The sequence below is a fragment of the Cherax quadricarinatus genome, chromosome 49 (genome assembly GCF_038502225.1).
Source record: "Cherax quadricarinatus isolate ZL_2023a chromosome 49, ASM3850222v1, whole genome shotgun sequence".
Lineage (NCBI taxonomy): Eukaryota > Metazoa > Arthropoda > Malacostraca > Decapoda > Parastacidae > Cherax > Cherax quadricarinatus.
Window position 1 is genome coordinate 7,782,083 of NC_091340.1, and position 14,547 is coordinate 7,796,629.

The 14,547-nt window shown below is 40.0% G+C and overlaps 1 protein-coding gene across 1 annotated transcript in view; it reads left to right on the plus strand.

The window, feature by feature from the left end:
• The window catches only part of LOC128697076 (Adenylate cyclase 3), a 271,965-nt gene that overhangs the window by 235,784 nt on the left and 21,634 nt on the right, over positions 1 to 14,547 (plus strand). The window contains exons 14-18 of the mRNA XM_070095170.1: positions 10,669 to 10,894; positions 11,307 to 11,389; positions 11,945 to 12,043; positions 12,679 to 12,802; positions 13,909 to 14,033. Of these exons, the coding sequence (XP_069951271.1) occupies positions 10,669 to 10,894; positions 11,307 to 11,389; positions 11,945 to 12,043; positions 12,679 to 12,802; positions 13,909 to 14,033 (657 nt within the window). The remainder of the gene's footprint in view (positions 1 to 10,668; positions 10,895 to 11,306; positions 11,390 to 11,944; positions 12,044 to 12,678; positions 12,803 to 13,908; positions 14,034 to 14,547) is intronic.

Sequence of the window (14,547 nt, forward strand, 5' to 3'; positions counted from 1 at the left end):
TGTAGTTCAGCCAGGTATACCATGATCATTGTAGTTCATACTGGTATACCATGATCACTGTAGTTCATTCTGGTATAGGAAAATCACTGTAGTTCATACTGGTATACCATGATCACTGTAGTTCATCCTGGTATACCATGATCACTGTAGTTCATCCTGGTATACCATGATCACTGTAGTTCATCCTGGTATAGCATTATCACTGTAGTCAGCCTGGTATAGCATGATCACTGTTGCTCAGCCTGGTATATCATGATCACTGCAGTTCATCTTGGTATAACATGATCACTGTAGCCGGCCTGGTATAGCATGATCACTGTTGCTCAGCCTGGTATACCATGATCACTGTAGTTCATCCTGGTATATCATGATCACTGTAGTTCATCCTGGTATACGATGATCACTGTAGTTCATCCTGGTATACCATGATCGCTGTAGTTCAACCTGGTATAGCATTATCACTGTAGTCAGCCTGGTATACCATGATCACTGTGGTTCATCCTGGTATAGCATGATCACTGTAGTTAAGCCTGGTATACCATGATCACTGTAGTCAGCCTGGTATACCATGATCACTGTAGTTCAGCCTGGTATACCATGTTCACTGTAGTTCAGCCTGGTATACCATGATCACTAGATCAGCCTGGTATACCATGATCACTGTAGTCACCCTGGTATAGCATGACCACTGTAGTTCAGCCTGGTATAGCATGATCACTGTAGTCAGCCTGGTATTACATGATCACTGTAGTTCAGCCTGGCATAAAAGGATCACTGTAGTTCAGCCTGGTATGTCATGATCACTGTAGTTCATCCTGGTATACCATGATCACTGTAGTTCATCCTGGTATAGCATGATCACTGTACTTCGGCCTGGTATAGCATTATCACTGTAGTCAGCCTGGTACAGCATGATCACTGTACTTCAGCATGGTATAGCATTATCACTGTAGTCAGATTGGTATACCATGATCACTGTAGTTCATCCTGGTATACCATGATCACTGTAGTCAGCCTGGTATAGCATGATCACTGTTCCTCAGCCTGGTATACCATAATCACTGTAGTTCATCCTGGTATAACATGATCACTAGTCAGCCTGGTATAGCATGGTCACTGTTGCTCTGCCTGGTGTACCATGATCACTGTAGTTCATCCTCGTATACCATGATCACTGCAGTTCATCCTGGTATTCCATGATCACTGGAGTTCATCCTGGTATACCCTGATCACTGTAGTTCATCCTGTTATACCATGATCACTGTAGTTCATCCTGTTATACCATGATCACTGTAGTTCATCCTGGTATAACATGATCACTGTAGTTCAGCCTAGTATACCATGATCACTGTAGTTCAGCCTGGTACACCATGATCACTGTAGTTCAGCCTGGTATACCATGATCACTGTAGTTCATCCTGGTATAGCACGATCACTGTAGTTCAGCTTGGTATAGCATTATCACTGTAGTCAGCCTGGTACAGCATGATCACTGTAGTTTAGCCTGGTATAGCATTATCACTGTAGTTTATCCTGGTACAGCATGATCACTGTAGTTCAGCCTGGTATAGCATTATCACTGTAGTCAGCCTCGTATACCATGATCACTGTAGTTCAGCCTGGTATAGCATTATCACTGTAGTCAGCCTGGTATACCATGATCACTGTAGTTCATCCTGGTATAGCATGATCACTGTAGTTCATCCTGGTATGGCATGATCACTGTAGTTCAGCCTGGTATATCATGACCACTGTAGTCAGCCTGGTATACCATGATCACTGTAGTTCAGTCTGGTATACCATGTTCACTGTAGTTCAGCCTGGTGTACCATCATCACTGTAGATCAGCCTGGAATACCATGATCACTGTAGTCAGCCTCGTATACCATGATCACTGTAGTCAGCCTGGTATAGCATGATCACTGTTGCTCAGCCTGGTATACCATGATCACTGTAGTTCATCCTGGTATAACATGATCACTGTAGTCAGCCTGGTATAGCATGGTCACTGTTGCTCAGCCTGGTATACCATGATCACTGTAGTTCATCCTGGTATACCATGATCACTGCAGTTCATCCTGGAATACCATGATCACTGTAGTTCATCCTGGTATACCATGATCACTGTAGTTCATCCTGGTATACCGTGATCACTGTAGTTCATCCTGGTATAACATGATCACTGTACTTCATCCTGGTATACCGTGATCACTGTAGTTCAGCCTGGTATACCATGATCACTGTAGTTCATACTGGTATACCATGATCACTGTAGTTCATTCTGGTATAGCATGATCACTGTAGTTCATACTGGTATACCATGATCACTGTAGTTCATCCTGGTATACCATGATCACTGTAGTTCATCCTGGTATACCATGATCACTGTAGTTCTTCCTGGTATACCATGATCACCGTAGTTCATCCTGGTATATCATGATCACTGTAGTTCATCCTGGTATAGCATGATCACTGTAGTTCATCCTGGTATACCATGATCACTAAAGTTTATCCTGGTATAACATGATCACTGTAGTTATTCCTGGTATACCATGATCACTGTACTTCAGCCTGGTATACCATGATCACTGTAGTTCTTCCTGGTATACCATGATCACTGTAGTTCATACTGGTATACCATGATCACTGTAGTTCATCCTGGTATACCATGATCACTGTAGTTCAGCCTGGTATACCATGATCACTGTAGTTCATCCTGGTATACCATGATCACTGTAGTTCATTCTGGTATACCGTGATCACTGTAGTTCATCCTGGTATACCATGATCACTGTATTTCATCCTGGTATACCATGATCACTGTAGTTCATCCTGATATAACATGATCACTGTAGTTCATCCTGGTATACCATGATCACTAGTTCATCCTGGTATAACATGATCACTGTAGTTCATCCTGGTATAACATGATCACTGTAGTCAGCCTGGTATAGCATGGTCACTGTTGCTCAGCCTGGTATAGCATGATCACTGTAGTTCATCCTGGTATACCATGATCACTATAGTTCATCCTGGTATAACATGATCACTGTAGTTCATCCTGGTATAACATGATCACTGTAGTCAGCCTGGTATAGCATGGTCACTGTTGCTCAGCCTGGTATACCATGATCACTATAGTTCATCCTGGTATACCATGATCACTGCAGTTCATCCTCGAATACCATGATCACCGTAGTTCATCCTGGTATGCCATGATCACTGTAGTTCATCCTGGTATACCGTGATCACTGTAGTTCATCCTGGTATAACATGATCACTGTAGTTCATCCTGGTATACCGTGATAACTGTAGTTCAGCCTGGTATACCATGATCACTGTAGTTCATACTGGTATACAATGATCACTGTAGTTCATTCTGGTATAGCATGATCACTGTAGTTCATACTGGTATAACATGATCACTGTAGTTCATCCTGGTATACCATGATCACTGTAGTTCATCCTGGTATACCATGATCACTGTAGTTCATCTTGGTATACCATGATCACCGTAGTTCATCCTGATATACCATGATCACTGTAGTTCATCCTGGTATAGCATGATCACTGTAGTTCATCCTGGTATACCATGATCACTAAAGTTCATCCTGGTGTAACATGATCACTGTAGTTATTCCTGGTATACCATGATCACTGTAGTTCAGCCTGGTATACCATGATCACTGTAGTTCATCCTGGTATACCATGATCACTGTAGTTCATACTGGTATACCATGATCACTGTAGTTCTTCCTGGTATACCATGATCACTGTAGTTCAGCCTGGTATACCATGATCACTGTAGTTCATCCTGGTTTACCATGATCACTGTAGTTCATTCTGGTATACCATGATCACTGTAGTTCATCCTGGTATACCATGATCACTGTATTTCTTCCTGGTATACCATGATCACTGTAGTTCATCCTGATATAACATGATCACTGTAGTTCATCCTGGTATACCATGATATCTAGTTCATCCTGGTATAACATGATCACTGTAGTTCATCCTGGTATACCATGATCACTGTAGTTCAACCTGGTATAGCATGATCACTGTAGTTCATCCTGGTATACCATGATCACTATAGTTCATCCTGGTATAACATGATCACTGTAGTTCATCCTGGTATACCATGATCACTGTAGTTCAGCCTGGTATAGCATTATCACTGTAGTTCAGCCTGGTATAGCATTATCACTGTAGTCAGCCTTGTATACCTTGATCACTGTAGTTCAGCCTGGTATACCATGAGCACTGTAGTTCATCCTGGTATAACATGATCACTGTGGTTCAGCCTGGTATACCATGATCACTGTAGTTCATCCTGGTATAACATGATCACTGTTGCTCAGCCTGGTATAGCATGGACACTGTTGGTCAGCCTGGTATACCATGATCACTGTAGTTCATCCTGGTATACCATGATCACTGCAGTTCACCCTAGTATACCATGATCACTGTAGTTCATCCTGGTATAGCATGATCACTGTCGTTCATCCTGGTATACCATGATCACTGTAGTTCATCCTGGTATTCCATGATCACTGTAGTTCATCCTGGTATAACATGATCACTGTAGTTCAGCCTGGTATGCCATGACCACTGTAGTCAGCCTGGTACACCATGATCACTGTAGTTCAGCCTGGTATACCATTGTTCATTGTAGTTCAGCCTGGTGTACCATGATCACTGTAGATCAGCCTGGAATACCATGATCACTGTAGTCAGCCTGGTGTATAATGATCACTGTAGTTCAGCCTGGTGTAGCATGATCACTGTAGTCAGCCTGGTATACCATGATCACTGTAGTTCAGCCTGGTATACCATGATCACTGTAGTCAGCCTGGTATAGCATGATCACTGTTGCTCAGCCTGGTATACCATGATCACTGTAGTTCATCCTGGTATAACATGATCACTGTAGTCAGCCTGATATAGCATGGTCACTGTTGCTCAGCCTGGTATACCATGATCACTGTAGTTCATCCTGGTATACCATGATCACTGCAGTTCATCCTGGTATACCATGATCACTGTAGTTCATCCTGGTATACCATGATCGCTGTAGTTCATCCTGGTATACCATGATCACTGTAGTTCATCCTGGTATATCATGATCACTGTAGTTCATCCTGGTATACCATGATCACTGTAGTTCAGCCAGGTATACCATGATCATTGTAGTTCATACTGGTATACCATGGTCACTGTAGTTCATACTGGTATACCATGGTCACTGTAGTTCATCCTGGTATACCATGATCACTGTAGTTCATCCTGGTATAGCATTATCACTGTAGTCAGCCTGGTATAGCATGATCACTGTTGCTCAGCCTGGTATATCATGATCACTGCAGTTCATCTTGGTATAACATGATCACTGTAGCCGGCCTGGTATAGCATGATCACTGTTGCTCAGCCTGGTATAAAATGATCACTGTAGTTCATCCTGGTATAACATGATCACTGTAGTCAGCCTGGTATAGCATGGTCACTGTTGCTCAGCCTGGTATACCATGATCACTGTAGTTCAGCCTGGTATAGCATTATCACTGTAGTCAGCCTGGTATACCATGATCACTGTTGTTCATCCTGGTATAGCATGATCACTGTAGTTAAGCCTGGTGTACCATGATCACTGTAGTCAGCCTGGTATACCATGATCACTGTAGTTCATCCTAGTATAGCATGATCACTGTAGTTAAGCCTGGTATACCATGATCACTGTAGTCAGCCTGGTATACCATGATCACTGTAGTTCAGCCTGGTATACCATGTTCACTGTAGTTCAGCCTGGTATACCATGATCACTAGATCAGCCTGGTATACCATGATCACTGTAGTCACCCTGGTATAGCATGACCACTGTAGTTCAGCCTGGTATAGCATGATCACTGTAGTCAGCCTGGTATTACATGATCACTGTAGTTCAGCCTGGTATGTCATGATCACTGTAGTTCATCCTGGTATACCATGATCACTGTAGTTCATCCTGGTATGTCATGATCACTGTAGTTCATCCTGGTATGTCATGATCACTGTAGTTCAGCCTGGTATGTCATGATCACTGTAGTTCATCCTGGTATACCATGATCACTGTAGTTCATCCTGGTATAGCATGATCACTGTACTTCGGCCTGGTATAGCATTATCACTGTAGTCAGCCTGGTACAGCATGATCACTGTACTTCAGCCTGGTATAGCATTATCACTGTAGTCAGCCTGGTACAGCATGATCACTGTACTTCGGCCTGGTATACCATGATCACTGTAGTCAGCCTTGTATAGCATGATCACTGTTCCTCAGCCTGGTATACCATGATCACTGTAGTTCATCCTGGTATAACATGATCACTAGTCAGCCTGGTATAGCATGGTCACTGTTGCTCTGCCTGGTATACCATGATCACTGTAGTTCATCCTGGTATACCATGATCACTGCAGTTCATCCTGGTATTCCATGATCACTGGAGTTCATCCTGGTATACCCTGATCACTGTAGTTCATCCTGGTATACCATGATCACTGTAGTTCATCCTGTTATACCATGATCACTGTAGTTCATCCTGGTATAACATGATCACTGTAGTTCAGCCTAGTATACCATGATCACTGTAGTTCAGCGTGGTACACCATGATCACTGTAGTTCAGCCTGGTATACCATGATCACTGTAGTTCATGCTGGTATTGCATGATCACTGTAGTTCAGCCTGGTATAGCATTATCATTGTAGTCAGCCTGGTACAGCATGATCACTGTAGTTCAGCCTGGTATAGCATTATCACTGTAGTTTATCCTGGTACAGCATGATCACTGTAGTTCAGCCTGGTATAGCATTATCACTGTAGTCAGCCTGGTATACCATGATCACTGTAGTTCAGCCTGGTATAGCATTATCACTGTAGTCAGCCTGGTATACCATGATCACTGTAGTTCATCCTGGTATAGCATGATCACTGTAGTTCATCCTGGTATGGCATGATCACTGTAGTTCAGCCTGGTATAACATGATCACTGTAGTTCATCCTGGTATACCATGATCACTGCAGTTCATCCTGGTATAACATGATCACTCTAGTTCATCCTGGTATACCATGATCACTGCAGTTCATCCTGGTATTACATGATCACTGTAGTTCATCCTGGTATACCATGGTTACTGTAGTTCATCCTGGTATAACATGATCACTGTAGTTCATCCTGGTATACCATGGTTACTGTAGTTTATCCTGGTATAACATGATCACTGTAGTTCATCCTGGTATACCATGGTTACTGTAGTTCATCCTGGTATACCATGGTTACTGTAGTTCATCCTGGTATACTATGGTTACTGTAGTTCATCCTGGTATAACATGATCACTGTAGTTCAGCCTGGTATACCATGGTTACTGTAGTTCATCCTGGTATACCATGGTTACTGTAGTTCATCCTGGTATACCATGGTTACTGTAGTTCATCCTGGTATAACATGATCACTGTAGTTCATCCTGGTATACCATGGTTACTGTAGTTCATCCTGGTATACCATGGTTACTGTAGTTCATCCTGGTATACCATGGTTACTGTAGTTCATCCTGGTATACCATGATCACTGTAGTTCATCCTGGTATACCATGGTTACTGTAGTTCATCCTGGTATACCATGGTTACTGTAATTCATCCTGGTATACCATGATCACTGTAGTTCATCCTGGTATACCATGGTTACTGTAGTTCATCCTGGTATACCATGGTTACTGTAATTCATCCTGGTATAACATGATCACTGTAGTTCATCCTGGTATACCATGGTTACTGTAGTTCAGCCTGGTATACCATGGTTACTGTAGTTCATCCTGGTATACCATGGTTACTGTAGTTCAGCCTGGTATACCATGGTTACTGCAGTTCATCCTGGTATACCATGGTTACTGTAGTTCATACTGGTATACCATGGTTACTGTAGTTCATCCTGGTATACAATGGTTACTGTAGTTCATACTGGTATATCATGGTTACTCTAGTTCATCCTGGTATACCATGGTTACTGTAGTTTATCCTGGTATACCATGGTTACTGTAGTTCATCCTGGTATACCATGATCACTGTATTTCATCCTGGTATACCATGGTTACTGTAGTTCATCCTGGTATACCATGGTTACTGTAATTCATCCTGGTATAACATGATCACTGTAGTTCATCCTGGTATACCATGGTTACTGTAGTTCATCCTGGTATACCATGGTTACTGTAGTTCATCCTGGTATACCATGATCACTGTAGTTCATCCTGGTATACCATGGTTACTGTAGTTCATCCTGGTATACCATGGTTACTGTAATTCATCCTGGTATAACATGATCACTGTAGTTCATCCTGGTATACCATGGTTACTGTAGTTCATCCTGGTATACCATGGCTACTGTAGTTCATCCTGGTATACCATGTTTATTGTAGTTCATCCTGGTATACCATGGTTACTGTAGTTCATACTGGTATACCATGGTTACTGTAGTTCATCCTGGTATACCATGGTTACTGTAGTTCATACTGGTATACCATGGTTACTGTAGTTCATCCTGGTATACCATGGTTACTGTAGTTCATACTGGTATACCATGCTTACTGTAATTCATCCTGGTATAACATGATCACTGTAGTATGTAGTATATCGTATGTATGGGGTATGTATGTGGTATGTATGTTGCATGTATGTGATATGTATGTTTTATGAAGGTGGTGTGTATGTGATATGTATGTGATATGTATGTGATATGTATGTGGTATGTATGTGGTATGTTTGTGATATGTATGCGGTATGTATGTGGTATGTATGTGGTATGTATGTGGTATGTGATATGTATGTGGTGTGTATGTGGTATGTGATATGTATGTGGTATGTATGTGATATGTATGTGGTATGTATGTGTTATGTATGTGGTATGTATATGATATGTATGTGGTATGTATGTGGTATGTATGAGATATGTAAGTGATATGTATGTGATATGTATGTGGTATGTATGTGATATGTATGTGGTATGTATGTGATATGTATGTGGTATGTATGTGGTATGTATGTGGTATGTATGTGGTATGTATGTGATATGTATGTGGTATGTATTTGATATGTATGTGGTATGTATGTGATATGTGTGGTATGTATGTTGTATGTATGTGGTATGTATGATATGTATGTGATATATGTGTGGTATGTTTTATGTATGTGGTATGCATGTGATATGTATGTGGTATGTATGTGGTATGTATGTGATATGTATGTTGTATGTATGTAATGTGTATGTGGTATGTATGTGATATGTATGTGATATGTATGTGGTATGTATGTGGTATGTATGTGGTATGTATGTGGTATATATGTGATATGTATGTGGTAAGTATGTGATATGTATGTGGTATGTATATGTATGTGGTATGTATGTGATATGTATGTGGTATGTATGTGATATGTATGTGATATGTATGTGGTATGTATGTGGTATGTATGTGGTATATATGTGGTATATATGTGATATATATGTGGTAAGTATGTGATATGTATGTGGTATGTATGTATGTGATATGTATGTGGTATGTATGTGATATGTATGTGGTATGTGATATGTATGTGATATGTATGTGATATGTATGTGGTATGTATGTGATATGTATGTGGTATGTATGTGATATGTATGTGGTATGTATGTGATATGTATGTGATATGTATGTGATATGTATGTGATATGTATGTGGTATGTATGTGATATGTATGTGGTATGTATGTGATATATATGTGATATGTATGTGATATGTATGTGGTATGTATGTGATATGTATGTGATATGTATGTGGTATGTATGTGATATGTATGTGGTATGTATGTGATATGTATGTGGTATGTATGTGGTATGTATGTGGTATGTATGTGGTATGTATGTGATATGTATGTGATATGTATGTGGTATGTATGTGATATGTATGTGGTATGTATGTGATATGTATGTGGTATGTATGTGATATGTATATGATATGTATGTGGTATGTATGTGGTATGTATGTGGTATGTATGTGGTATGTATGTGATATGTATGTGGTATGTATGTGGTATGTATGTGGTATGTATGTGGTATGTATGTGATATGTATGTGGTATGTGATATGTATGTGGTATGTATGTGGTATGTATGTGGTATGTATGTGATATGTATGTGGTATGTGATATGTATGTGGTATGTATGTGGTATGTATGTGGTATGTATGTGATATGTATGTGGTATGTATGTGGTATGTATGTGGTATGTATGTGGTATGTATGTGGTATGTATGTGGTATGTATGTGGTATGTATGTGGTATGTATGTGGTATGTATGTGGTATGTATGTGGTATGTATGTGGTATGTATGTGGTATGTATGTGGTATGTATGTGGTATGTATGTGGTATGTATGTGGTATGTATGTGGTATGAGCCGATCAAATGAGTTTTAATCTTAATTTAGTTGCGATAAGATAAAATTACATGCATGTTGTCGTTCAAAGGTTCTTTTTATTTTTCGCAATGTGACACCCGCGTACTCCTTTTAAGACAGCCGTTGAATGAATGATGGTGAATGTCCATCCTCTATTGGATCGCCCGATGTGCTAAAAAAAATCCTCAGCAGCTTTGTGTCGCTGCAGACAGAGAAAACATCCCGTCTGCTGTACCTGTGGCGTCGGGAAGTGGAGGAGCAGAGAGAGCGGGCAGCAGACATCCGGCAGAGGAACGAGGCTCTAGTCTACAACATCCTGCCCCAGCACGTAGCTACACACTTCATGGGCATCAGGAGGAAGAAACACGAGGAACTCTACTCTCAGAGCTACGATGAGATCGGTGTTCTCTTCGCCTCAATGCCCAACTTCGGAGGTGCGGAAAAAAATGCATACCAACACTGATAACTTTTAATATATCAATAATAACTCTCTTATACATTAATAATAACTTTACACATCATTAATAACTCTTATACATTAATAATAACTCTTATACATCAATAATAACTAATTCATCAATAATAACTCTTATATACATGAATAATAACTTATAAATGTTTAGTAACTCTTATACATCAATAATAAGTCTTATACATCAATTATAACTCTTATACATGAATATCAACACTCATACATACATCACTGATAACTCATGTATATCAATAACTTGTGCATCAGTGATTTTCTTATACATCAATAACTTGTGCATGAATGATTCCTTTATAAATCATTAATAACCTGTGCATCAGTAATTCTTATACAGCAACAACTCTCTCTCCCTGTAGACTTCTACTCTGAGGAGTCAGTCAACAACCAGGGCTTGGAATGCTTGCGTTTTCTCAACGAAGTTATTTCTGACTTTGACCAGGTGAGTGATCTCGTAGCACTGTGTACAGTACTGACGCCATGGTGAAGTGCAAACATTTTTATGTCTTGCATTCTGTAACCCAACATTTCCACACCCTAACCATTCTGTACCCCACCATTTCCACACAGTAACCATTCTGTACCCCACCATTTCCACACAGTAACCATTCTGCACCCCACCATTTCCACACAGTAACCATTCTGTACCCCACTATTTCCACACCTCAGCCATTCTACTTAAAACTCTTAAGTACAAAGAAAGCCACTAGCATGCAGAACATTTCTTGCAACACCTCAGTATCTTTATCCTGAAGGTATTTCACCAACCAGTATTTCTGTTTTCATATCAATACAGAGCTTATTAGCTGAAGCTTTATAGGTGAGTGGTGGTGGTTGAAGGAAGGTGGGTGGTGGTGGTTGTAGGAAGGTGGGTGGTGGTAGTAGATGTAGGTAAGTCAGTGGTAGTGGTTTCGACTTTGCTGACACGTACTGTAGTTTATTCGTAAAATCTATATTAAAGTTAGACTGCTAATAAGTTTGTTATTTATTGCTGCAGTTGTTGGAACTAGCGCAGTTCCACGATATCATCAAGATAAAGACGATTGGTTCCACGTACATGGCAGCCAGTGGACTCAACCCCTCCAGACAAGTGAAGGTAAAGATACAATCAACTTTCTCTTTTGTAAGTGTGGAGTATTGTGTGATTTGTTGCAGCCACGGCATTGTGACTTGCGTTCTCCCGTGGTTCTTCATCACCTCTTCTTTCCTCATGGTTTGAATTTTTTCTTCTGTCTCTCGGAAGCATCTCATCTTCTGTTTCATCCAGTCCTCTTGTTTTTCACAGTGGTGTGTCTCAGAGGGTACAGGAGGAACTGGAGAAGTGCTTCACAATTTTATCCTGTCTGTATCTGCTTAAGTGAAGCCGAACTTTATGACGCTGTGAGCTTCAAGGGTGAAGGACTCTTGGTCAATGATCTGAGCTACTCTCTCCTTCGACAGATCAAACCCGATTGTCTCTAATGCACTAGGCGCTGTATGACCTCTGTGGGTTTAGCTTTATTCCAGTAACAACATAATAATATCAGATTATTAATGGTACACAATACCAACATGTTCATGGACAAGTCACCCGTACAACACTTGGGTATCTTTATTGCCGACATTAAAATTACCCCAGTATTGCACGTGTCTTATTCATCAACACAAAGGTAATCACGTACACACACATGTATATATAGTTGAATTTTATTTAAAAAATGCATAATATTTTTTTTATTTTTTATTCAACAGGAAGACGATCCAGTAAAAGTTCGCTGGGCACACTTGGCTCTGCTTGTGGACTTTGCATTTGAGTTAGTGAGAGCTTTACAGTCTATCAACGAGCAGTCTTTCAACCACTTTGTACTTCGAATGGGTTAGTAACTTTGTTTTTAATATTATATTTGGCAAGAAAGTTCTTAGAATACCTTCATAATTTATTGTAAATATATGAGAATAAATATATTGAATTTGACAGGATACTGTATACATTGAATCATGTTGCGGCTTGGCAGGTCAATTGTGTTTGTAACATACGCGTACTTCTGGCAAGACGGCTATTAAATGAATGATGGTGAGCGTAGTATTTTCTTTAGGTCACTCTAATTTGTATCAACATAGCTTATTGAACGGAGAATTCGAACCCATGGCAAGCCAGGCCTAAGATTAGCTTCAGAAATATATCGTCAGGGGTTCGAATCCTCCATTTAATGAGTTTACAATCGTGTTGTGGAACATTGCATTTATCTGTATGTATAATTATGTACATAACAATAAATGAGCATAGATAATTATTATTTATCAGTTAGACAAGTGGGAATTTGGGACACCTAGGTCGCAAAAAATGTCCCCCTTCGATACCTACCACTGTCATATCCACAAGTTGCTCCGGACTTATTAATTAAATGAATTATACATCACCAGATATACTGGTAAATATATAAATTTGTGGACTGTATATTAAATTAAAAAATGATTATATATAAATACACATATACATAACAGAAGGAAAATATATCTTAATATCACTCACCAATTTGACTGGATATTAAGTTGTATCATACTCAGAAAAACCTTACTAACTAAATTTATGAAAACACTGGCCAGAATTATACACAAATCTAGAGAGCTTATCTGAGGTTCCTGGAGCTGTCTTGTCCAGTCGTCTGATATCTCAAGTTATGCAGGAATGCACATCCAACAATTTCGCCTCCTATTTGAGAGGTGTCAATCCAATTTTAACCTCTAGAGCACGAAAAATTCTTCCCATTATATTCACGTTGTATCCAATTCAAAACCAAGATGGCGAGTCTCCTCCTGCGCAGGCGCAGCTTCCCGTTTTCGATTACATAAATTTTAAATACAGTATGGCCATTTACATATAACTGTATTTCTGGAAAATATATACAGTATTTTCCACACGTGTCATTGCAACTTTAAAGCTCTCATTGTAGTGTGGTAACTGCTGTTAATATGATGCAGGAATCAACCATGGACCCATCACAGCGGGGGTGATTGGTGCTCGCAAACCTCACTACGATATCTGGGGAAACACTGTCAATGTAGCGTCCAGGATGGAGTCCACGGGCAAGGCTGGCTGCATACAGGTCAGCAACCACTGCAGTCGTATCATATCCCAGCGAACATTAATGTTTTTGACAATGGAAATGTTATATGATTAAAAGGGATACCTATAACACCTGTTGTACCTATAAGAGGCTTCATCAAGCTGGCACTTGTTAAGCATTTTCAAGGATATATACACCGAGACGTGTGTCTCTCAGTGTATGTTATGCACAGAGTTTATTTTTATCCCTTGGCTGGTGGTTTATAGGTGACATGCAGTAGATACGCTTTAAACCCCATAAACCAACCAACCAAAATTTCTTGTCGGTGAACCATCGTAATAATTTTGTCTCCTATTATATTTTTATATCAATGGTTTGTAAAACCGACAAACAGATAACTAAGGTTTAAGGGCCGTCTACTGCTCGAGGGTCATTAAGGCTGTATGTCACCTGTTCACCACCAGTCAAGAGTACTTTAATTCCTTAAGTAAGAATTAAAGTTAACTCTCGGTGTATATACACTGAGATATATTCACATCTCGATGTGTATATC